The sequence below is a fragment of the Watersipora subatra genome, chromosome 10 (assembly GCF_963576615.1).
Source record: "Watersipora subatra chromosome 10, tzWatSuba1.1, whole genome shotgun sequence".
Taxonomy (NCBI): domain Eukaryota; kingdom Metazoa; phylum Bryozoa; class Gymnolaemata; order Cheilostomatida; family Watersiporidae; genus Watersipora; species Watersipora subatra.
This window is the reverse complement of record NC_088717.1, coordinates 3,032,784-3,059,833: the sequence shown is the minus strand read 5'-3', so window position 1 is coordinate 3,059,833 and position 27,050 is coordinate 3,032,784. Positions and strand designations below refer to the sequence as shown.

The 27,050-nt window shown below is 38.9% G+C and overlaps 1 protein-coding gene across 1 annotated transcript in view; it reads right to left on the bottom strand.

The window, feature by feature from the left end:
- Positions 1-27,050, bottom strand: part of LOC137406224 (RNA-binding protein FXR1-like) — a 33,622-nt gene that overhangs the window by 3,472 nt on the left and 3,100 nt on the right. The window contains exons 3-13 of the mRNA XM_068092758.1: positions 26,676-26,772; positions 25,424-25,581; positions 24,853-24,918; positions 22,816-22,909; positions 21,556-21,681; positions 20,125-20,277; positions 16,659-16,844; positions 14,680-14,867; positions 14,165-14,439; positions 12,895-13,095; positions 12,147-12,303 (exon numbers count right to left, since the gene is read on the bottom strand). Coding sequence (XP_067948859.1) covers positions 12,147-12,303; positions 12,895-13,095; positions 14,165-14,439; positions 14,680-14,867; positions 16,659-16,844; positions 20,125-20,277; positions 21,556-21,681; positions 22,816-22,909; positions 24,853-24,918; positions 25,424-25,581; positions 26,676-26,772 — 1,701 coding nt within the window. The remainder of the gene's footprint in view (positions 1-12,146; positions 12,304-12,894; positions 13,096-14,164; positions 14,440-14,679; positions 14,868-16,658; positions 16,845-20,124; positions 20,278-21,555; positions 21,682-22,815; positions 22,910-24,852; positions 24,919-25,423; positions 25,582-26,675; positions 26,773-27,050) is intronic.

Here is a 27,050-nt window from a genome sequence, read left to right as displayed (position 1 = left end):
TGAAATGTTACAATAAAAATAAAATGTTAAAAGCGCAATATTCATGGTGAACTGTAACAAAGTTAGGTGCAGTACACTCTGAATAATTTGAAATATCCCATTTAGCTGACCAAAGTATCACATCCGAAAGAGGAGATGTTTAGCTGTACGTTGATAACAAGTATCTTGCTGTCAGGTGTGCTTCTTGGTACAAAGAAGTTTGAAAAAATATGTAAAGACTGATTTTAAAAGTCATTGATATCATTTGGTTAGCAACTGCCTGGTCTTTCAGTTCCTAATGTGTTAGCTCATGTGAGTACTTGTATTCTATCAAATGTAAGTCAGGATACTTGATAGACCGCAGCTATCTTAAAACACATGAGTTGTATAAATCAGCACAAAACCACACAAGAGGGAAATGTAGAGGTACAATTACCGTAAAACCTCTATTTGCACGCCACCTTCATTTGAACTCCACTATAGAAGAAAAGGGTGAAAAATAGAGTGTCACCTTTTAATTGAACGCTACCCCTAGTTGACCGTCACTTTGACATTCTTTGAATTGTATGAACCTATAATAGCAAGTGATCTGAAAGTGTCCACAAAATGGACTATAAATAGCTCGGTTACATCAATAACAATTAATTTTTTCGTCGTTGCTGTTCGTAGCGAAGTCCATTTTCTTATTGTAAAACTTCACTTTTTTTTGTTAAAACTCTGAAAACAACACCGTACAACTAACCAATAACTGTATCAGGCTGATAGTAGTTACTTGTTTAATGCTGACCTAATACTTCGACATACAGTATGTGAAAATGGCATAGGAATTGTGATGGAATCTGTACTGCTATTTTGAGGCTAAAACCTTTGCTTAGCACGCATGCGCAAGATTAAACATGGCTAAAACTTTCGCTTTATTTATGCATTGTATTCTAAATGGCAACGCATAAAAGTTTTGCGCCGCTAAAAAATGTTTAGACGCTAAAATTGACCAGTTCAGCGGTGCAAGAGTTGAGGTCATAAGACACTGTAGAAGGTACTGAACAGCCAGAAGAAGAAATGGGTCAAAACGAAAGCAACAATTAGAACACAACTGATTGAACAAACGATGCAAATATTTTGATTAAAAATATTAATTTTTGTTTCTGTATGCATTATAAATATGGTTTATGTCACTTGTTCTTGAATACATATTTGTAGCATTTGATAGATTATTATCATTTAGCTTGGAAATTTGCAGATTTATAACATATTATTTGATAGCATCATTGCCGTTATTTAAATTTGGCTTTAGATGGATTGAAGCTAATAGCTCCTTTTCTATTGCACAAAAAAGCCGGTTTTGGCTGCAAACATATCAATGAGTGTAATGAGCTATTATGCAACATTGTTAAATATATTCATTAAATAAAAATGCCTTAGAATTTAAAATGAAACAAAAATTTAAAGCTCCAACCATAGATATATAAACCTAGATTGGCCAATAATAACTATTCCCATCAATTGCCTTGTCAAGACTTAAATAGCATGACGTAACGTCATTGTATTGTACCTCATGCTTGACTGCACTGTTGTTAAAAATGGAGCTAATGAGGACTAGGTGACAAAATCACATTTATTTTCACATAAAAACCTTCTTGTATACATAATCCAGTAAACTAAAGCAATTCTGTGATAATATCTGATAACCACCATAGATTAAAATTATAAAAGCTATGAAATGCTGCACACAAATCTTGAGCCACCAGGGCTTTATTTGCCACCCTCTCCTATCCCCATTCTCTCTTTGCCCCTTCTCCAAAGAAGAAGTGAGAAAGGGAAAAAAGAGAAGGGGGAAAGGAGAGGGGGGGGGGCAAATAGCCCACCCAGTCAAAGAGCCAGACCCTGGCTAGGTAAATAGACTAATATCATGCTGAACTAAACTTGACTAAATATGCTGAGTATGCAAGTATGTCTTAAGTCAAAAATGAGACAGAATGATTATTTTACAGCTGGCTATGTAGCTGGCTAGGTCACCAATGCTGAAGTGTAATGATTGTATCACTAGCATCGTGGATATTACCAACTATGATGTAAACCAAGCAACGAATTCCCTAATCACAGTTAAGAATCATGGTGGCTTGACTTTGTCTTCACCTGTGGTGATTGAGGTTTGCAACCACAGTGAGAAAGCGACGAGAGTGTTGCTTAGTAGTGATGGATTGGTGAAAAACTTTCCAAGGCTAGCACTAATTGCCACCATGGAGAAGTTGCTGAGGTTCAACATCATGCTATTGTTTAAGTGTAATCGTCAAGCTAGCAGCCTAGCTCGTGAGATAGCAAAGAGATATATTTCGATTAGGGCGCATTATGAAGCTAAAAATAGAGCAGGCACGGGTAGCTCGTCTGGTCTTGACCCACCGGGTCAGTGGTGCCCGGGTCGGGCCAACCGACCCTCGGGTCTTCCTATACAAAGACACAGGTAGGTTTATGGCTAAACAACAGCGGTATATCGCTTTTCAAGTGCGATTGAAATGGAGTCGCATATAGTCCTAGCGCGGAAGGACCAGATGAAATAAAACAAGGTGAGTCAAGACTAAATTTTTACGTCTGCGACAATAGTCTTTGGACTATAATAGGTTTCACAACGCTTTTCGGCATAAAATAATCAACATGTCGGTGGTCTGGGAGTTCATGAAGAAGCCAGTCACGAAAGGAAAATACCAAGTTATTTGTACAATATGCAAAAGCAAGTTAAAGGTTGACTTGCAACAAAATTCACATTGCAGTTATTTGATATCATAAGATTCACCATGTCTTACTATGTTGTCTTGTAGGTGTGAAATATATGGGAATGTGATTACAAGCTCTTAAAAGCTAAAAAACGAACAGTTAATCGCAGCCACACGAGACCGCCGTAGTTTGGATTCGCTTTCCAAAACGGCTCAAATGGGACGTAGTTGTTACAAGATGGTTTCTGTTTACACTTTCATGCAACCTCATTCGTCGAAATATTTTCACAAATATACTTCACGCATTCAATAAAACCATGTCTATTGTTCTTACGCGTCTGTTTTATCATCATTGTAATGCTGTCACTTTTAGCACTGATATCTTATTACTTACCGTAAAAAATCGTTGAACTTTTTAACCTTAGCTCGAAGGAGTACATATCATTGTCTGATAATCATGACGAGCCTGTTGGTCACCTGTGATAATCGCAAAGTGCTGCAAAAATTATTTTCAAAGTATTGGGTTACGTGATCAGATTATGACTTGACGATTGAATAATGCCGAAACAAAACTGTAAAGTAGCGAGCATCTATATTTGATACGGGGTCTTCGGTAAAACCCGAAGTGTTTGTCATAAACTAGTACTACGATAAGTTTTATATTGAGCTTTTTATTGTCTTTTCAATTCACGTGAGAACATCACGTGACAAGACGATAACCAAACTGTAATGACTACGTCAGAGAAATAAACAGATTCCAATCTACGGCGGCTTTTCGTTTTTGAGCTTTTAAGAGCCTGCAATCACATTTCCACGTATTTGGCACCTATGACACAACAGAGTAAAACATGGTGAATCTTTTGATACCAAATAACTGTAATGTGAATTTTGTTGTAAGTCAACCTTTAAGCTACAAAGAAGGGTCCGCCTCAATACTATTGAGGCATTTACAACGAGGGCATCCTGAGGAACCTAAAAGCGCGTCTAAGAACCTTCAATCCAGCAAGGTTATTTTATTTTTAGTTTCTTTCACTAATACCAGAAGTTTTAGGGAAGTGATGGATTTTTGCTTTCCACTATGCTGGGTTATCTATTTCTATATTTGTAAAGTATTTCTTAACTAATCTCTTGTTGATTATAATAGCAGTTGAAAATAAAATCTGTAATAAAAACACTAGCCAAATCATGCCATTAATCTATCACTCATTGAATAGCATTGATCCACCAATGTCTAGCCATAAATTGTAGATTGCATCTATAAACCAAGCCACAAAATATAATGATTGGTGTGATAATGGTTTCTTTTATCTTAGTTTATTGATGTCACAACATTAGGCTCTAATAGAACTATCTCTTAACCTTAAATGAATAAAAAATCGGCGTGCTGACCCGGTCCGACCCGATCTTGGCCCTGATTGCTGGCCCTGAGTCTGGTCCGACCCTGCATTCCTTGGTCTCGTTCCAGCTTTAGCTAAGGAAGCCATTGATTCCATTTCCCTGATCAGATCAAAACTTCACAGGCTCATCATATTTAGTCATGTTTAGTTCAACATGATATTAGTCTTTTACCTACCCAGGGTCTGGCTCTTCGGGTGGGTGAACTATTTGCCCCCCTCTCCTTTCCCCCTTCTCTCTTTTCCTCTTCTCACTTCTTTGGAGAAGGGGAAAAGAGAGAATGGGGATAGGAGAGGGTAGCAAATAAAGCCCTGATGGCTCATGATTTGTTCGCAACAATTCATAGCTTTTATAATTTTAATCTATGGTGGTTATCAGATATTATCACAGAATTGCTTTAGTTTACTGGATTATGTATACAAGAAGGTTTTTATGTGAAAATAAATGTGATTTTGTCACCTAGTCCTCATTAGCTCCAGTGCAGTCAAGCATGAGGTACAATGCAATGACGTTACGGTACAATGCAATGACGTTACATCATGTTATTTAAGTCCATAGATATATAAACCTAGATTGGCCAATAATAGCTATTCCTACCCGTTGCCTTGTCAGACTTAAATAATATCTGATAACCACCTTAGATTAAATCTATAAAAACTATGAATTGTTGCACACAAATCATGAGTCATCAGGGCTTTATTTGCCACCCCCCCCCTTATCCCTATTCTCTCCTTTCCCCTTCTCCAAAGAAGAAGTGAGAAGGGGAAAAGAGAGAAGGGAGAAAGGAAATGGGGGGGGGGGGGCAAATAGCCCACCCACTCAAAGAGCCAGAACCTGGCTAGGTTAATAGACTAATATCATGCTGAACTAAACATGACTAAATATGATGAGTATGCAAGTATGTCTTGAGTCAAAAATGAGACAGAATGATTATTTTACAGCTGGCTATGTAGCTGGCTAGGTCACCAAAGCTGAAATGTAATGATTGTATCACTAGCATCGTAGATGTTACCAACTATGATGTAAACCAAGCAACGAATTCCCTAATCACAGTTAAGAATCGTGGTGGCTTGACTTTGTCTTCGCCTATGGTGATTGAGGTTTGCAACCACAGTGAGAAAGCGACGAGAGTGTTGCTTAGTAGTGCTGGATTGGTGAAAAACTTTCCCAGGCTAGCACTAAGTGCTACCATGGAGAAGTTGCTGAGGTTCAACATCATGCTATTGTTTAAAGGTTGACTTGCAACAAAATTCACATTACAGCTATTTGGTATCAAAAGATTCACCATGTCTTACTCTGTTGTGTTGTAAGTGCCAAATATGTGGAAATGTGATTACAAGCTCTTAAAAGTTAAAAAACGAACAGTTAATCGCAGCCACACGAGACCGCCGTAGTTTGGATTCGCTTTCCAAAACGGCTCAAATAGGACGTAGTTGTTACAAGATGGTTTCTGTTTACGCTTTCATGCAACCTCATTCATCAAAATATTTTTATAAATATACTTCACGCATTCAATAAAACCATGTCTATTGTTCTTACGCGTCTGTTTTATCGTCATTGTAATGCTGTCACTTTTAGCACTGATATCTTATAACTTACCGTAAAAAATCGTTAAACTTTTTAACCATAGCTCGAAGGAGTACATATCATTGTCTGATAATCATGACGAGCCTGTTGGTCACCTGTGATAATCAAAAAATGCTGCAAAAATTATTTTCGAAATATTGGGTCACGCGATCAGATGACGACTTGACGATTTAATAATGCCGAAACAAAACTGTTAAGTAGCGAGCATCTATATTTGATACAGGGTATTCGGTAAAACCCGAAGTGTTTGTCATAAACTAATGCTACGATAAGTTTTATATTTAGCTTTTTATTGGCTTTTCAATTCACATGAGAACATCACGTGACAAGACGATAACCAAACTGTAATGTTTACGTCATCGAAATAAAGAGATTCCAATCTATGGCGGCTTTTCGTTTTCGAGCTTTTAAATGCTTGTAATCATCTTTCCACGTATTTGGCACCTACAACACAACAGAGCAAAACATGGTGAATATTTTGATACCAAATAACTGCAATGTGAATTTTGTTGCAAGTCAACCTTTAAGCTACAAAGAACGATCCACCTCAATACTATTGAGGCATTTACAACGAGGGCATCCTGAGGAATTTAAAAGCGTGTCAAAGAAACTTCAATCCAGCAAGTTTATTTTATTTTTAGTTTCTTTCACTAATACCAGAAGTTTTAGGGAAGTGATGGATTTTTGTTTTCCACTATGCTGGGTTATCTATTTCTATATTTGTAAAGTATTTCTTAACTAATCTCTTGCTGATTATAATTGCAGTTGAAAATAAAATTTGTAATAAAAACACTAGCCAAATCACGCCATTAATCTATCACCCATTGAATAGCATTGATCCACCAATGTCTAGCCATAAATTGTAGATTGCATCTATAAACCAAGCCAAAAAATATAATGATTGGTGAGATAAGGGTTTCTTCTATCTCAGTTTATTGATGTAACAACATTAGGCTGTAATAGAACTATCTCTTAACCTTAAATGAATAAAAAATCGTGCTGACCCGGTCCGACCCGATCTTGGCCCTCATTGCTGACCCCGAGTCTGGTCCGACCCTGCATTCCTTGGTCTTGTTCCAGCTCTAGCTAAGAAAGCCGTTGGTTCCATTTCTCTGATCAAATCAAAACTTCACAGGCTCATCATATTTTGTCATGTTTAGTTCAACATGATATTAGTCTATTGCCCTAGCCAGGGTCTGGATCACTGGTTGAGTGGGTGGGCTATTTGCCCCCCTCTCTTTTCTCCCTTCTCTCTTTTCCCCTTCTCACTTCTTTGGAGAAGGGGAAAAGAGAGAATGGGGATAGGAGAGGGTGGCAAATAAAGCCCTGATGGCTCATGATTTGTGCGCACCAATTCATAGCTTTTATAGTTTTAATCCAAGGTGGTTATCAGATATTATCACAGAATTGCTTTAGTTTACTGGATTATGTATCCAAGAAGGTTTTTATGTGAAAATAAATGTAATTTTGTCAAATTCTCCTCATAAGCTTCATTGTTACCAGCAGTGCAGTCAAGCGTGAGGTACAATACAATGACGTTATGTCATGCTATTTAAGTCTGACAGGCTTTTTCCCTATTGGCCAATCTAGGTTTATATATCTATGGCTCCAACAAACTGCAGCGGAGGCTATAATACCATCGCAGGTAAACTGCAAGCAATAGATACCAACTGGTAGCAGGTAAACTGCAAGCAATAGATATCAACTGGTAGCCGGTAAACTGCAAGCAATAGATATCAACTGGTAGCAGGTAAACTGCAAGCAATAGATATCAACTGGTAGCAGGTAAACTGCAAGCAATAGAAATCAACTGGTAGCAGGTAAACTGCAAACAATAGAAATAACTGGTAGCAGGTAAACTGCAAGCAATTGATATCAACTGGTAGCAGGTAAACTGCAAGCAATAGATATCAACTGGTAGCAGGTAAACTGCAAGCAATAGATATCAACTGGTAGCGAAATTTCTCAGCTTTCCAATGCATATTTATTTAGAGATCTACGGCAAGTTACTTGGATGTAAGTTGTAGCAGATTTCCTGCATCTCAAAGGGTCAATGTGGCTCCGCCTATAGAAGAGTGCAAAATATAAGTTGCGTTCGCTTTACCCAGAAAAGGGCTAAACTTATCTTCCCAAAACTCTGACGAGCTATTCCGAAAATACTACGCCATCTTCAATTTAAAAGTCACCTATAATAGGTCACCACTATTAATAGGGGAAGAGTTAAAAATAGAGCACGTTCAAATAGAGGTTTTACGGTATGTTGTAAACCGGGGGTAGGTTTGCTACTGGGCAATTATTGAAAGTTTCCTGTACGAGTCGCAGTCTCAAGACATTTTCGTCCAAAAAGGCCACATCCTATATATGGTAGCAAATTGTATCGTTTTAAACCTGTTTTCACAGCAAATACAAAGTGTTTCTACAGCATAATTTTGCTAAATCGAACGACAGACGCTTTATGGCTACGAGAGCTGTTATGCTGGAGCCATATAATGTTTAGTAACAGTAAATCTACCAAAATAACTTTTATTGAAAGATAATAGCATAGAAATGATCAAGTTGCGTATATATTTATTATCAAGGCTTTTTAAAACAGCTGCAAGACGAAAAAGATTTTTGCGTGCAATAATCAGAACAAAATTCGTCACGGTCAGTGAAAAAGTGTTAAAAACTATTGTGCCATTTTTTATAATTCAAAGTTATTATAGACCATTTGCTATTGTTACCTACTGCAGGTAATATAAATAACACCGGCTGTTGGTGCTGATCAGAATGCAGGGGCTCTCTTAGCGAGTTATTGTTCTCTAGCTAAACTATAGCCAGTCTATGGGTATTACATCATTTACATACATATAATGTTATGTCACTAATGGACCATTTGCAGTCTTCCCGAGGAGACCCTAACATGAAACCAATCACCTTGCACACATTGACTTATGAATATGAGGTAGTCGGTGAAAGTCTTCATTCCACAAATTAAACTCAGAGAAACAGTCATTAGATTATAGCTACAGCTAACAACAATCTCTTGGCAAGCATTCAATGCACCACCTGTTTACATAAACAAGCATTTTAAATGAACATTTCAAGATATTCCAGCTCAGAATACTGTGATATTATCGGCTCGCTACAACTCCGGCTTGACCGGAGGTAAGGAGAAAAGCGCGAGACCGGGAGAAGGGATCTTCTAGTGACTCGCTGACGACTTGAAGCTCAGTAAGTTAGGACGTGTTTGTTTTGTCTCCTGATAAGTAACGACTTGTTAAAGAACCCACTGAACTAGAGTAGCTCTAGTCCACATGGTACCACAAGTGCTTACTTTCAGGAGAGAAGTAATACGATAGTGTAGTGATAAGTTGATACGATAGTGTGGTGGTAAATTAATACGATAGTGGAGTGATATGGTAATTTGATAGTGTAGTAATAAGTTGATACGATAGTGTAGTGATAGATTAATACGATAGTGTAGTGCTAAATTAACACGATAATACAGTGATAAGTCGAGGTGAGTATATTGAATTGTGTTGGACAATTGTGGAGTGTGTAGACACTCGGCGAGGTGCATTGAGGTGTGGTGACTACCAATAGATACACGAACGGATTTCAATTGAATGTTCCGTTATTATTTCTGTTCAGTGAATTCTATTTAATTCTTTCAAATTAATATAGAATAATGGCTGGAAGAAGGGTGGGTGCAAATATTTTTGCTAGCTTGCCTGCGCTAGAGATTTTGGCTACTGACGTATTCGGTAGCTGGAAAAAGTTTAGCGAAGAGTTTACCCTATGTATTGAAATGAAGGACTTTGAGATGGGGGATAGTGAGGCTACGGTGGAGGGGGAGGCCGTCGTAGTCCCCAACTTCACTCCTAGGGCTCAATTACTAGCACTCTTAAAAGCCATAGGCCAAGAGGGTAGGGAAACCCTAAGATCGTTGGGATTTGAGTCTAATCACCCAGACTCAACTTTCAACCAGGCTTGGGACCTGCTGAGAGGGCATTATGAAAGAGAGGAGAACGTTTACGTCAAGACCCAAAAGTTTGTTTCTGCGAAACAACTTGCAGGAGAAGACGACAGAGATTTTCTCCTTAGAGTAGAGCGGCTTAGTAGGCAGCTTGATTTTGGCATGAATGATGATTCACGGAGGAGCTTTGCTTTGGTCATTGCCGTGAATGGACTACGTGACACAAGATTGAGTAGAGATTTGATGGCCCAAAATAATCTGGATTGGGAGAGGTTTAGAAACCTTCTCTGGACCAGAAATGTAGTGCAAGAGGCCTCAAATATGCTCACGGCAGAGCCTAGTTTTAATCGACCTGCTTTTGCTCAACCTAGTGCGACACCGGAAGCCATAAAGCCAATCCCAGGGGCTAGTACCTCTTCGAAGGCTGCAAGCGTGGGGGCTACTGGACAGCTGTGTGTCAAACAGGAGGTTGGTGAGGTAGAACGGCGAGAGGTCCGAGACTGTCGTCGAAAGAATAGAGATAGTAGTGATAGTTACAAGGCTCGAGGATGCAATGGGTGTTATGACTACAGACGCGATTCTAGCAGCCGTGAGAGTAGTCAAGAACGCCATGGGCATCATAATGGCTACAGGCATGGCTCTAGCAGCTGTGAAGGTAGTCATGGAACACGCTATCGCTGGCACTGTTACAGTCTTAGCAGTGATTCAGATGGCTCCAAAGACCATGCATACAGGAATAGTCATTGGTGAAAGCGTCATGGCTCTTCATACCGGAGAAGGAATGACAGCTGCTATGAGTGTGGCTCAACAGATCACTTTGTGAAAACCTGCCCCCGTGTTAGATGCAATAATTGTAAGAAACTTGGGCACATGGCGGGTGAGTGCGACAGGCCAAGCCGATGTCGTATATGTGATGGCAAGTATCATGCTGAAAGCGAGTGTCCCTTCAAGTCAAGGAAAAACCGCTGTATTTATAAGAATGTTCGGATAGTTTCCAACCGAAACTCAGTTGACTAGCAGACTGATTTTGAGGGAGAGTTGTGGGCCCTCAGAGAACAGTGTGCCACACTAGGTAGATGGTGCGAGGCTGAATCGAAGGAGCTTGAGGGACGAGAGAAAGAGCTCCGTGCTGTAAAACAAGAGTATGAGAAAGTTCGTCCTCTCAGGGAGATTTTTGCTTCAGCTAACTCCCCTGGTTCCCGGGCAGCTCCCCATACCCCGAAATCTCAGAGAAAACCTGCTGCTACCGTCTTGCCACCACCATCTCCGCTAGGGACAACAGTATTAGGTGGAGACTCGGGCGACGAGAGAGACCACCACGAGAACGAAGGTCTTCTTTTGGAGGGAGACAGTGGGGCGTCACCAGCCACAGACCACACAACAGGAGATTGTGGTGAACAGGTGACTGTAGCCGGATACCTGCTTGCAGGAGACCGTGCTGAACAGGTGACTGTAGTCGGATACCTGCTTGCAGGAGATCGTGCTGAACAGGCGACTTCGGCCGGAAACCTGTCCACAGGAGACCGCGCTGAACCAACCAACACAGCCAGAGACCTTTCTCTAGAAGGAGACTGGGCGGGAGAGAGAGAATACATGAACACTGCCAACGAGGACCTGTTGCTCGGTCCAGGAGAAAGCGCGGTGTGATCTTCACAAGGTGGGAAGTCACGTCGGAGAGATTCCAGACTCTCGGCGACATTTGGAGAGATCCTAGACTCTCAACCCTTTTAAAGGAGTTCCCAGACTCCTTTTCCTAAACCTCGCGTTTCCAAGGATACCCGGAGTACCGAAGCGCCCTAGAAGCAAAGTAGAATTACCAGGCTCTACTCACAGAGACACCAGACTCTGGGGGAAACCCACGTTTACCCATGTGCACTTGAGAGTGCAGAAGACCAGCAAGTAGTCGCCTACAGGCTATACAGGCTGCAGAGGACTAGACCTCACGGGATCTCCCAGAATCTAGATGAACATCCCCTGTGAGAAAGTCGCTTCCATCAAACAAAGGAGGATGTGATATTATCGGCTCGCTACAACTCCAGCTTGACCGGAGGTAAGGAGAAAAGCGCGAGACCGGGAGAAGGGATCTTCTAGTGACTCGCTGACGGCTTGAAGCTCAGTAAGTTAGGACGTGTTTGTTTTGTCTCCTGATAAGTAACGACTTGCTAAAGAACCCACTGAACTAGAGTAGCTCTAGTTCACAAATATGTTCTGTGACTTTTGCAGAGGTTAGAACCGCCACGATTCTTGTTGTGGTACTGCTAAAAGTTATTTAAACATAATAAGTAACATAAATATTAAAGAATTATATATCATATCATATATCTCTATTACCTTTTCAGTCAAACCCTGCAACGTAATACTATTAGTAATACTAGTACTAGCAATAGTATTACTACTTCTATTACTACTACCATGACTAGTACTAGTACTGTAACTGTTACTAGCACCTTTAATATTACTATTACTAGTAATGGTAGCAGTAATACTGCTAATTCAGCATGATTTTCAACACTCACCTGTCGTGGTTGGTAACTGTGTTGGTGGTTGTTGATGATGATGGTTTATCATCACCATCACACAGTTTCTCGCGCTGACTCCCTGACCTATTGAGCTTGCCCCTGTTTCGGTTTTTCCTATATCTGCGAGCACCTGGCGGAGGCATGGTCTCCTCCTCTGCAACAAGCCGACTCAATCAGATGTACCATATTCACTTGAGAATATGTCCCATTTTTGGCAGTCAAATATCACCCAAAAGTCAAGCGAGGCTTAAACACGAATACTGTAAATTTTTCCTAGATATTTCCTCGCTATTGCTTTCTACAAGCTATTGCATGTGGTCCACATACCTAATTAAAACATGCTTTTGCACATGACTACGATGCCATATGATACAAATCAGCAACAAGCATGTAATTTGCAAATTTTTTTGACATTTTGGCTTCTAAAGGAAGGCATTTGTATGATGGTGTTGTTTTTAAACTAAGGTTATGGACTTTGCTGAAGCTTATGGAAAAAGAACTGTGGATTGAAAATATATCATTCCTGATTGCAATGAATGAAGATACCAAGCAAACTTTGTACTGTTTTTCATGTCAAATATGGGATTAAGACTTGTACGTGTTTGAATGTTATACGTGAATAAGAACGAATACAGTACATATATATATATATATATATATTTAGGTTAGAAGTTAGCTAGTTTGTTAGGACTGTAAACATCAGCATACAACTGAGGCAACTTCTAATCACTTGAGCAATCATTACCTAGTTCCTGACTGGCAACACTGGATACTTCATTGTTGTCCAACACAGTAAGGTCATCTTCCTTGTGCTGCCTCCTTCTGTCTCTTCCATAACCCTTGTTCTGTCTGTTGCTCCTCTCATCACTGTAGTGGTGTCCGCCGCCGCCTTCTCTCTTGTTATTTTCCTCTGCTCCGCTCACCTCCACAGACCAATCACTCATCGCTACAACCCAAACAACTAAATAGATGTTCCATAAAATAACGGGTGAAACAAATCGTGATGCAGTAGAACCTCTACTTACCTTAAAATACAACTGTTTCAATATACGACGTATTTATTTCGCTCTACAACTGAAGTAGTTTCCAAGAAATGATGTTCTATGTTTTTCAAAGTAGTTAAACAGTAAAAATGTCGAAGCCGAATTTAAACAAAAATGCAAAACAAAAAAAGATTGAAGTCAATCTAATTGAAATTTCATCTATTCTAAGTTAATCAAGTCAAGCAGTATGTCCTTATCACCGCACCACCAATTCTATATTCGTAACAACCATCTTCAGAATCGCCAGGGTTATATTTGTTTCTTCACCACCATCAATAAAAACCTTGTGCGTTGATATTTTTCTTATTAAAGTATTTACTAAAATTCATCATACAACGGTGTGACGGCGTGTGAAATAAACTGGACCGATTGTTGGAAAACTAAAACTCTCATTTACCACGTTGCTACTCATTGTGAATTTAGTCAATATCCATAGAATATATATTATATCAGTGATATACATGTATGTGACTTGCGACGAGCTAATAAGAATGTTAGAGGTGTGACCACGTCTGTACAGATTGTTATCTTTAACCAATAAAATTAAATGTTCAGAATTTAGCGTACTTATTCAAAAACATAATTTCATAGCATCTTGGTTTACATTTTTGAAATCAGGACAAAATGAGAATTAATATATAACTTTTGGATATCGACTAAATTCACTAGAGTACCAGTGTTTTAAATAAAAAATTTAGTGTCTCAACGAAGTGGTCCGGTTTATTTCACACACCAATTTATAAAATATAGTAGTTTTAATACTATGTGTAATTACATGTAGTATTGTATTAATGTAGCTAGCACGTGTTTTTGGCTGTAAAAGTAAACAAATGACAACTTATTACATCAATATTGTGATTGTTTTAAAATACAAAGCATGTTTTAACATACAAAGCATGAAAAAATTAAATTAACACGTAGAGGCTTCACTGTAGTTGTGAAGTCATTTTATAAAGAAGACCTTGCACATACGTTCTCGTGCGCCGTTAAAATTGATTGGCTCGATAGGAGCCTCTTGCTCAGCTGGAATCGCTGGAACATGCTGCCTATCCTTCCTCCCCCGACCACTCCAGCCTCCATTCCTTCCTCTAGTTGACCTAGGGTTCTGCTCATTTTCAGAGTAGTCACTGTTTGCTACACCGGCACTCCCCTCTCGTTCACTGTTGTATCCACCCTTTCTATGTCCTCCCCGAGTTCTTCCGCCACCCCTACCTCGATTTTTTCTTGCAGGTGGTTCACTGTCACTTCTAAAAACAGTTTATGGACCTTTATCATGTAATTAGGAACGGTTTATGAGTATTGATTTTTTGTTCTGTAGACCTGCCAGGGCATATTGTGTGTCATCATCTTACCAATAATGCTACCAATTTACATGACACTATGCCTCATTCATGACACTATGCCTCAGGCAATAAGTGTAGTTACGATATCACTGACTATGTGAAGGTTACAATATGTATGATATAACAATAGAGTTAAATAACTACCTCTGCTGAAAGTGAGTAGAGCCCTGCTCTACAGCCCTCAACTCCTTGTCTAGCCTCTCCTTCTCCTGTTGTAGATGTTCAAGGTTCCTGAGGCATGAGATGTTATATTCAACAAGCAATTTGGCATTCTCTATGCACTCTTTCGTACCGACAAATATGAATGGTAGATGCCCGTCTTCTTTGCTTGCCTGGAAGGATACACCTGGCTGTCTCAAAACTGACATATTTCTGAGATATTTACATGAACTGGTATTGCAAAGAAGACCGCCCAGAATAGAGCGGATACAATAAATAAAACTTCATTTAGAATGCGAAAAAAATGAACAAATTTTTTACTGACAAGCTGGAATACGTAACATAGATGGAACATATACAGAATATGTAGGACTGTCTGCTACACAAGCCCATGAATATTACATGTAAGCTTGGTAAACCGAATGATTTGTCAAATCCTTACAGACAGATCTTTTTTCAATTAGGAGTAATCTCCTCATGGAAAATTTTATAACTGCTGATCTCGCTTGCATATAGGCAGTCAGTGACAGGTCAGTGACAGATCGGGCAGGTCAGTGACAGGTCGGGCAGGTCAGTGACAAGCATGAATTCGGAAATTTATAGTTCGGTAGCTGACAATATCCGGCAAAGAATATCGGTAGCTGACAATATACTTGACGAAGACAGAGAACGTAACTTGGTAGATAGTGCATTAATACTGTGTTACTTTCTCTGCCCAAGAATTTCCTAGAGTGTTGTTATCTTTCGAAATCATGCTACAAAAATATTCAAGGGTGCGCTGTTATCGTAACACATTGTTTGGGAACATGTTGTTGAGAAACTAAAATCTACTGAATACCAATTCGGGTAATATTAGTATATTGTGATTGCAGCAACTCAAGTCAGTCGTGGTTACCCTATTTAACTAAATCTAAATAAATAAATTTTAAACGAATGTGGTGTGTCTATGCACATGTGTTTCTGTGTGCATGTATGCATGTGTGTGGTGGTGTGTCTGTGCACATGTGTGTCTGTGTGCATGTATGCATGTGTGTGGTGTGTCTGTGCACACGTGTTTCTGTGTGCATGTATGCATGTGTGTGGTGGTGTGTCTGTACACATGTGTGTCTGTGTGCATGTATGCATGTGTGTGGTGTGTCTGTGCACATGTGTTTCTGTGTGCATGTATGCATGTGTGTGGTGTGTCTGTGCACATGTGTGTCTGTGTGCATGTATGCATGTGCGTGGTGTGTCTGTGTGCATGTGTGTGGTGTGTCTGTGCAAATGTGTGTCTGTGTGCATGTATGCATGTGTGTGGTGTGTCTGTGCACATGTGTGTCTGTGTGCATGTATGCATGTGTGTGGTGTGTCTGTGCACATGTGCGTCTGTGTGCATGTATGTATGTGTGTGTGTGGTGTGTCTGTGCATACGTGTGTCTGTATGCATGTGTTTGTCTATGTGCACATGCGTGTGGTGTGTCTGTGCGCAGGTGTGTGTCTGTGCGCACATATTCACAGGTCTCCGTGCACACGTGTGTACATCTGTGTGTTTATGTGTGTTAATACGGAAACGTCATGCGTTTCCACATTTTTGGCCAATTTTGTCCAAACTTCTCACACACATGCTCTATGCTTTTCACTTGATCGCTAGAAGTATTTAATTTCATAACGCCGTCTGGTACCTGGGAACCATCCTCTTAAACACCCACCTACAGACTATCTGGTTGGAAATGAAATAAATCCCTACTATATTGCATATATAATAATATTTATTGCATAAACTTTCGTTTGTTTCAAGTTAAACGAAACTCAGCTTTTTCCACACACTTTTATCATAGGATTTCATCAACCTTCTTGTCAAGCGCCACTTAGAAAAATCTAGAGATCGACGGGGATTCAAGTCACGAGTACCAACCAAACCTAAAAGCTTTATCCAATGAGTAAGATAAGGCTAAGAATATAAGCATAAAAGAGGGAAGACTTACTTGCGCTTCCTCGTCACCTTCTATCTTCACCCTGACCAGACCAGACTTGTCTACTATCTCCTGTATGTTTTTACCATTCTTGCCTATCACTTTGGGCACTAGTTCAACTGGCACCTGGTAAACTGATTCACTATATTCCAGAATATTCCTAGCTTTTTGCACAGCTTCCTGTGTATCCCCACAAACCTGCAGGAATGATACAACGCCAACTTAAATATCAGCCTATTCAAGCACGAAACGTAATGAAAAATTTGGATATACAAAAACTGAGCACACTAGCTGGCTGAGGTAGCAAATCAAGTGAAAGCAAAGGGTAAATACCCATATGGTAAATACTCAAACTGGTCATCATAGCCCTGTCATCTTTACACAGTAAATAATTTGGCTCACTTCAATACACCCACCAAACCTTCATGATTAAACCACAAGGTCATAACTAAGTTGACCATGATGACGCGTTGGTTGATGAAGTCAGAGTAACCAATGTGCGCAAAAATTGAGGTTTTAGTTAATAGATCTGTCAGCTCCTGAATTGAACTGACAAGTTTTCTATGAGAAAGGCTTTAGGGTTGAACAATTGCTATTATTGAGAAAGTGTTTGTATAAAAAAAACAAAATAAATTTAAAATGATTTGATAATGAACAAGGTACTGTAATAGACAACCGTTTTCAACTAATAAATTTACTTACAATTTACTTATAATCCATACTCATACTTTACTCTTCAGAAACTTACTAAAAATTGCAAGGATGTCGATGTTGGCTTAATAAAACCAACATTAAACATTGAATCTGACTATTCTTTTAGCCCCTTGTATGCCAAAAATGTTTGAGTACGATGCTGAAATCTCTCAACAGGATTGGTGAGAAATTTATTATACCATTCGCATGAATAAAGCTACTAAATACTTTAAACCCCACTGCAGCATCGTAAAACAGTTTTGAACAAACAAGTCAGCAAATTCTTCACTGGAGAGACGAACAATCGTCAGTTGTTTCTATATGCATCACAAATCAAGGCTTGACTGTACTTGGTAGTAAAATGTATAGGAAGGCGGGTGACCTCTAGACAAGGTCAAGTTCATACTGTGGCTTTCAATTTAACTGGACACAACTAATCTATTTTGCTCATACAAGCTCAAAAGTTTTCACCAAAGCAGAAACGCAGAAAATTAGAGTGAATGTTTATCACAGGAAGTCCTCTAGTCCACGTTTAAATATAGTTTTGCAAGTACCTGAAATGTTAATACACAACAGTTTCAGGCTCTATTGCATGCATAGCCGCTGCAAAAGTGCTCGATATATTGAACCAAACATTGTTAGCAGGGAATGCAGGAAGGCGGCGCATTTGGTAACTAGCCAAATGGTGCAATAAAAACCAAGCATAATCTGGATACAGTCAAACATGGATAACTCAAACATCACGGGACCGAACGAAAGTGTTCGAGTTATCAGAGCACTGTCACAAGTGCATGTGTTTATTAGTAGATTCGTGTATAAATACAAACTATATATAAATCAAAAGCATAGATTGCTTGTTGCAAGTTGAAGGGCCTCTCATGTGAAGTTTTAAAAAATTTTCTCAGAAAGTATAAATTTTTTTTATCACTTGAGATTTGTTTGTTGTGACTACCAGGGCATTTCTCAAATTAAAATTGGCAAAACTTGATTGCAGTTAAACGCTAAGAAAAAAATACATCTTTTTCTTCTGAGCGCTTTAAAGCACATAAATTACACAATCTTTTTATTATATAGTTCAATACATCAGTCTTGGCTTTCGAATGAGCCTATATTCAATACACAAAGAATAATAGAACTATGAAAAACAGGGTGTCAAAAGTATGTTCAAAAGCAATAAAAAACACTTGTTGTGGTTCCCATGGTAATGTGATGTCATAATTATTATTTAGCCTTAGGTAGTCGATCCCTTTCGCTGCCATTGAGGCTGCGCTTTTCTGTGACAATCGGTGCAGTTAAACCCGGAAAGCGCTAATAATAAACTAGGATTCTAGATAATCAACAATGCCCAGGGATCGTGCTAACGTCTGACCAATACAAACACATGTTCTGGGTTAATTAATTATGCTTCAATAAATATACTATCGTTGATAAAGGTAATGAAATCACATCGATTAAATTGTGACCTGCAGTTGCGTGACCCTAGGACTATATGTCAATCGCACTTTCGCGAGATCACACAATGCTTGAAATTAATTAGTCTCAGTCGTGCCCCTCAACATCACAATAAAAAGAGAGGGCTAGTGCATAATATCATCAGGAAAACATAGTATGGTGCTTGGAATCTGAGTTATTTATCATAGAAATAATCTGAACATGGAGAGCTAATGACACTGATTCCTTTGTCATCTTCATTGGTTCTCTGGAGTTGTCCTACCTTCGCCTGCCGCTAGCGTCATTATCGTAGTTGATAAATATAAGCAGTAAGCAATAAAATAGGCGGTAAAAGCACATAACACCGAATATGAAAATTGGGACGTCATAGTTTTCGAGCCTATACCATTGAACATTTTTGCGGTAGAGCTCTGGGGAAATCCTAATAACACCAACCAATGTCTGTCTCATCATGTCAAACAATGACTCATTCGAAAGCCAAGACTCTGATGTATTGAAATATAAGATAAAAAAATTTATGTAATTGATGTGCTTTAACAAGATCAATTTTGCCGATTTTACTTCAAGTTTATCCGAAGGTTTCTACGCTTTCCCTTGCTTTCGAGAGGCCATCGCAAAGTGGATGTCTGGTAAAATTAGACTTTTTGCAAACCTTTAGAAAAGTCGTTAATGAAAATATTTTGCCGATGATGGTAATAATGACGCCTAAAAACTACTAAAAGTTGATGTTTATCTCTGACTTGGAATAAAGTGATATTCTAAAGTGATATTCTAAAGTGATAACAATCGTCTCGGTAGCCGTTGGGCAAAAATATGTTCGAGTTAATGATGTTAAGTTTGAGTTATCTAAAGCAATTAATCATTGCGTGGGAATGGACCAAACAAATCCATTCGAGTTAACAATGTGTCCGATCTATTCGTGGGCAAGTTATCCGTGTTTGACTGTAGTCTGATAAACAACTATGAGATAAGAACACTAAACCTTTGGGCAACAATGAACATATGCAACTAATAATAGTCATGTAAAAATCTGTTTCTATCATATAGTTTTCCTATCCTTACGCCTACCATATATAACACACATTTGATCTATCGGTAAGACTGGGCTGCTCTGGCACAGAGACCACAAGTAAAATTTTACACTAATGGGTACGTTTACATATATATTTACATAAAAAATATCTGATTTTATAGCGACCTGACTAGTTTTGTAATAATCAATATTTCGCTGTCCCTGACTCTTGTTTTAATTACTATGATTGAGGCTTTGATGCTTGTGAAGCTATCAGCATATTAAGTGTCACAAAAACAGAGATACCTGTTGCGGACTCACCTTGAATGTGTTGTGGTCACGGTCAAATGCTACTTCTGTGACACCCTCTATACCCCTTGCCAAATGCATGTTGCTGCCGTAAGTTCCGATAGCTAAGCCTACCAAGTCAGCGGGCACAGAGAACTCTTCATTGTAGGCGCTGGTGACTGCAATCTAAGGTAAATGGAAAAACATTGATAAAACCACTGACAGGCTCTATTCACACGAAGTGGTAAAGAAGATGTCCTACACTGTCTAGAGTACAAGTAATAATACTGGAATACGATGTCACGCGCTATCTAAAGTACAATAGTACTGGAATTCAATGTCACAAAACTTCTTATAATTCAGTATTTTCAATAATTTACCCTAGGACACTTATATTTCGCTAGTATTTAGTTTCGTGAGTAGCATAGAGAGTAATATTTCGCTGCTACTTAATTTCGCAGCTCTAATGAGTGCGAAAATATGGTGATGTGAAAATAAATGCAGTGGAACAAACATAATTAGATTCCTCAGGTCCAGTTTACTAGTAAGGAAAAATTTTCAATTTGGGACTAGTTTGTATTTGTAAACCACAGGTAGAAATGTGTAGACGAGATCGATATTGCAATTTGATCGATTGGTGCAATTTGTTTCTTGGACTATCAATGAGGTCTAGGTCACTGCCGCCATGACTGATGTGGTACCAATATTAGATCTCAAGTATTTATAGCACCCGGTGGCCATGGCTCAGTTTGATTTCAATTGTGGGTTGAGAGGATTACATGTTTATCGAGAATTCTGGACTCCTGACATGGAAGATGTTTTGACAGTATGTTATCAACAATAGCAGAGGAGGAAGGCAATTACTCTTTTACTTTTTTTAAGGAAACTAATGGTGATTTGATTTGATCGATGAACAAAAGTATACAAAGTAAATTTATTATTATAAAAAAATTATTAAATACCATATTAAATAAATTTCAGAAAATCACCAATGGTATTTAATCATGACAAGCTATTTAATTTCGTGTTTTCGCTCATTGGTTATGATTGTTTAGTTTCGCTCATAAAACTTTCGCGAGAGGATGACTCCGCGAAAACGCGAAAGTTAGATGACGCGAATACATAAGTGTCCTAGGGTATTAGTTACATGTATAAGGTTAATATAGGTTCATTAGTTCATTTTTTGCATATAGTTTAGTGTTTCAGATTAGTTTACACAATATACATGTAATTGCTCTAACGCTTTGAGCCACTTGAAGGAACTATTGCTATTTTTATGCTCTGAAACAAAGTAAACAATGTATAATAAATATTTCCTTATAGGAATATTTGCTCTGATGTACAACAGTTCTGATTTACAATATGAACATCACAACGACATAGCTTTGCATGTCAAGTCTAAACTGTTTTAAGACTTCACCTTAGAACACGTGTGCCAAACTAAGTAGAGGAACACAAATATACCTTAGAAAATTCTAGTCTCCTATTTGTTTCCTCCATCTTTTTTTCTATCATCATTTTCTGCCTGAGATTCCTAATATGCATATCAGCCATCATGCCAGCCCTTTTGTGAGAGATTGGATCTACACTCTAAAATGATATGAGGCCCAGACTCGCTATAATACCCATAGGAATGTCACCAGCTTCCACAGCCAGCGAGGAGAGTGGAAGACACGGGAAAGAATAGAGGGAATGGAACGAGAAAGTAAAAGTAAGAAATAGAGCATGAGTAAGAAAATATTGGGAGAAAAAATTGGCAGCATTTGAGTGAAAAAATGAGGACACGGAAGGGGAAAATAGAGATTAAAGGAGAAAGAGAGGGGATGGGTGAGATGTGGAAGAATATAAGGCAACAGAAAAGAGAGAAAAGGAAGAAATGAAAAGAAAAAAGGGCAAGGAAAAGATAAATGGTGGATGGAACGGTTGAGAAAGAGAGATTAAGAGAAAATAAGAGGGAGAAGAGAGAAAGTGGGGAGAGTTTTTTGTGAATGAGGGCATAGCAGAGGAGGAAGTAAGGCGGAAATGGTGGGAGTCATGCTAGCAAGAAAGTTTGCTTTTAAAAGTGAGTTCCAATAACCTTCCGAAGCACAACTTGTTTGGTCTTTGCAAGAGAGAAAACCTATTGAACAAGGATGTCTTTACAGTCTGTGGTGGTCGGTCTTGATAATAACATGGCTTGCCAAAATGTTTGAAGTTGTCCTCTTTCTCATTCATCCATATAACGATGAATAATCTATATATAGACCTCAATGTTTGTCGCTATTCGTCTGCCCAGATATAGCTGGTTAAATCCAGGAATTAAAAAAGGACGCCTCAAACTGGATTGTAACTAACAAAGATTGCAACTGCAAGTTTGTAGACAAGCGACCTTACCAAATTTTTATTTTTTCTCTCATTTTATTTGAACTGCACAAAACACTTTTCTCAAGAAATGAAGTTTAAAAGTTAAAATGGTAACTGTTGTTCTATGTTAACATAAAAATAAACTGTTTGTGCAAAGACTGTTTTAATCACCCGGGCACTCGTCTAGTTAAACATTAAGAGAGATGTCAATGGAGAAAGTCAACACCGCTTGCGATGATCGCTCCTTTCAATTTTATCTTCCAAATTAAGCTGAACAACATTTGCAGCTATGCTCAACATAGTCTAGTAACCAACAACCATCAGGCACATTACAGGGTCTAACAATAGAAAACGGCAGTCATCAAAGGGATCCATACTCACCATGACGACTAGGGTATGCTTGTCTGTATCATAATATACTACGGGTGCATTGCACAGTTTCTTGAAGTCACCATGAAGTCCTGGGTTGCCACAACTGTAAGCATGTAACCAGCAATATATCAACATACAGATAAGGCCATGCTTAGTTGCTTCGGGATTTTCTATCCATGCACCTCTCAAATATGTGCAACTTTGTCCCTAACTGGAGGTACGAGATGAGAACCTTTTCTAAACCAACAAGTTATCATAAACTCAAGGGTATCTCTACACGCCGCTTTTAGCACAAAATGACAGACACAGTCAGTGCTCTATCGGCTAAATGAAGTCCTACAAACAAGTTTACTACCAACATTTTGTTGTAGATCAGATTTATTTGTTACCCTATACTACAGTAGTCAGGTAGCGGGCCAACAATAGAAAAATGATGAAAAAAATCACACAAGACTCGTCGATATAGTCTAGTAGAGGCATACAGTCACCTGCTATCAATGAAAACTCTGTGACTCGATCTAAGTGCACCCCAAACAAGCTATAGACATGGGATTGGAATCCAATGGGCATAAATTTATCCGATAGGAAATCAGAAAGGGCCCTTTATCACCCATTCAATTTTTAGAGCAGAAGATTGAAACTCGCATTGTCAAAGGTGCGCCAGAGCTAGGTAGATGCAAGTTTCATTATCCATTCTGGTAGCAACTTAATTTCCTTATAAATAAATATATTTTCGTTTCCCGAGAGGGTTGATCAATTGACCAAGAAAGGCATGTAGCAGTTACACTTGTTGCCAGAGCATGCAATATTTGAAACTCTAGAATAAGTTAGAAGATCAGTAACACAGACTGGAAGAGAAGTACAAGAACCACTCCAGCTCATTCTTGACACACACAGCATCCATCCTCCTAGCTATATGTACTGTACTTTTCGGACTATAAACTGCACCCCTATATAAGCCGCATCTGCTTTATTTTCCAAAAAAACGATAATAAAACAATACATAGACCGCACCTTTGACTAAGGGCGGTGCTTCTTAGCACGGCAGCAACTTTCCCGTTTAGAACGGAACAGTGCCTAATGGCACAGTTTCGTATTAAACAACGGTTTGTAACCTAGTGTCTAATGGAACAGTATCGTTAGGCATTGTTTCGTATTTTCTTTCACCGCTAGAGGCGCACTAACAGGAGATTCTGGTTAATGCGCCCTAGCGATGAAATAAAAAGCCACAGAATAGCCGCACCCTTATATAAGCCGCACGGCTCAAATAATCAGAAAAATGTAGCGGCTAATAGTCCGAAAAGTATGGTACATGTATGTAGATGACATATCTGTATACGACTAAGGTATATGTACATGTATGTAGATGACATATCTGTATACTCCTAGGGTATATGGAATTCCAATATAGAACATTTTACTTATCATAAAGAACGACCCATTTGTTTCTGATAAGTTTCAGATATACAAGATTATGGTTTGATAAATATTCGTATAATCTTTATGTGAAGAAATTCTCAATTACAAAGAAATACGATGTACACTTCCCAAAATAATCTAAACTCGGCAGGAACAGATATTGAAGTGACCGTTCACATCAGTACAGCAATGATGGCTACACGGCAACTTATAGGAAGCTTTCAACATGGTCAAGAGGGCGTGTCTATACTGACAAGTGGGCGTGTCTACACTGACAAGTGGGCGTGTTTCGAATAAAGCAGCAAATGTTTGTAAGCAAAAACTTAACATCGTTGCAACTACTTTCTCTCTATCGCATACTGAACACAATTGAATCGAGTGGCTTGAAAATATTGCGATGAAAATATTACGATGAAAATATTGCGATTGGTAATAATTTATTATTCAGTTAGATACAAGCTCCAGTCATCGTTAGCTAACCAAATTGAGCATGACCGATACATCCGATCACCAACTTTTAGACCGGTTACTTCAACCACCGCCCTAAAAGTAGCTTCCAACATAAAAAGCTTCGCTTCAGTTGCGGTGTGGCCAGCCCTTGTCAGTACTATATAACTAAGTACTCACAACTCCCACATGTCACTGGGTACATCAAGCGCAAACCGCAGCACTGTGTCCTTTGTGAATGGTTTGCTGAAAAACAAAAGCAAATTATTGATGACATAATAATTAGTATAAATTAAAGATCAAGAATTGATTATGTCATCAGACAAACCTACCATGTCCTTGTTCATGACACAAGTATCAGTGCCTGCCAAATCTTGCAATTAAATACATAACCAGTGATATAGTCATTGAAAAGTACGAAGGTTCACACGGGCAGAAATGCAAGTACACACACACGCGCGCGCATCCTAACTGTGAATGCCTGTTGTCATTTGTTTTAATCTGAAATCATTAATAAATGAAACATCTATTGGATTGTGTCAGTAAGTGAAGGACTCCCCTCATGTAAATTGTGTCAGTAAGTGAAGGACTCCCCTCATGTAAATCTAATCTATTCAAATATGTTATTGCTCTACTTGTTCCTGACAGCAAAAAAAATAAATTCAATGTAATAGAAAATCGAGAGAGAACGATATCAAGAAGGCAAGCAAATACGAGAGGCAGTTTAAAATAATATATATAACAAACCTACCACTTGTTAGCGGGTCTCAGATTCTCTGCTGGTAGTATTTCATTATATTTGGCCACACCGTCTGCGGAGTATTCAACTACACAGAACTCTCCTTTGAGCATCTTAACTCTGGCCTGCCACCAGCCATCTGGCTCCTGAGAAGAGGTGCGAGAGAAAGCCTGGAGGTAAAAACAGAAAAGATATGTGAAATTTTTTACAGGCATGGCCACAGGTGATATGGTGGTAGGTGATATTTACTTACAACTCGAGAGATGTTCTCAAGCAGCATCTGACGAACTGATTAAAACAGAACCTTCTGGAATATGGCTATTTCAGCATCTGATGTAAACTGACCAAAACTGAATCTGTTGAATGCTGACTAAAACAGCACCTGTTGAAAGCTGGCTAACACAGCACCTGGTGAGAGCAAACTGAAAGACACCTGATGAAAACTAGTTAAAACAAGGCTTGTTTAAAATCAGTGGACTTGTCAAGAACTAGCTGATCAAGCAACTACTGGAAACACATTGAACACAGCAATTGTTAGGGCTGAATACAAAGCGCTCTTCAAATATTGATGCAATACTAGTAATCCACTTCATCATCCCTTTTCCAGCCTTCCTCTGCAATACTATGTCACCAAGATGCCAGTGGTTTTGCTAAGCATAAATTACTTTTTTACTGTTAGGCGTTGCTGGCAACCAGAATGACATTGTGATGAAGACAATGGAGAGGAGAGAGAAAAGGAAGGCAATGCTATACAAACAAGCCACAAGCTTCCTTGGTAGCCCAATTAAAACAAAACAAGACGGCAAAGCTCAAGATATGCAAACTCTCCACCCCTCGTAGATCCGTAGATAGTAGAGACATATCGTAGATAGTAGAGACATATCGCTTCTAGTACTTTATCAAAAAGGAACTATGATAGACAAGAATATAACAAAGAGGTAGGGGAAATCCCTAACTATATATTCAATAATGAAAGCAAGGTCCGCGATACACCGATCAATAGTGTGAATATGACCCTAAGGCGATGAAGCATGACAAAACTCGAGCAATTAATTGCTGCCTCTACCGTTTGAATAATGCATTCACCTGTCACACTGATGCTAGCCTGCCATGCATTTACAGACCGTACTTGATTAGCATTAGGTAACTCAACTTACTCTCTCTCTCTTACCACATCTTTAACTAATACCAATTAACCAGGTCAAGAGGTCAGCAGCAATGCGAAGTAATATCTCTCGAAGTAATATCTCTCTACGCTACTCACCTCGATGTCTTGATTTTCTACATATTCGTGTATAGGGGTTACGACATTATAAGGAAGCCTTGCTTCTGAGTATTCTATCTTTCTTTCTGGCTTCCAGCTAAAACAGAAAGCAACGTCTTACAACTTCATGAATTCCTCAGAGTAGATTGTATAGCCGGGACACCAGCATGCTACTCAAAACATGCTTAGGACAAACCAACAAGTTGAAAGGGTCTTAACTACTAGTAAGTATCAGAAGAGTGGGAGAAGCAACTTCAGGTAAAAATGATTCACCTTACTTATTGGAGTTGCTATAATTAGCCTTGATAACTCCATAAACGGCTGACATTTGAGTGATACATTGGGCATGCTCAGTGCAAACCGTTCATGAGATAA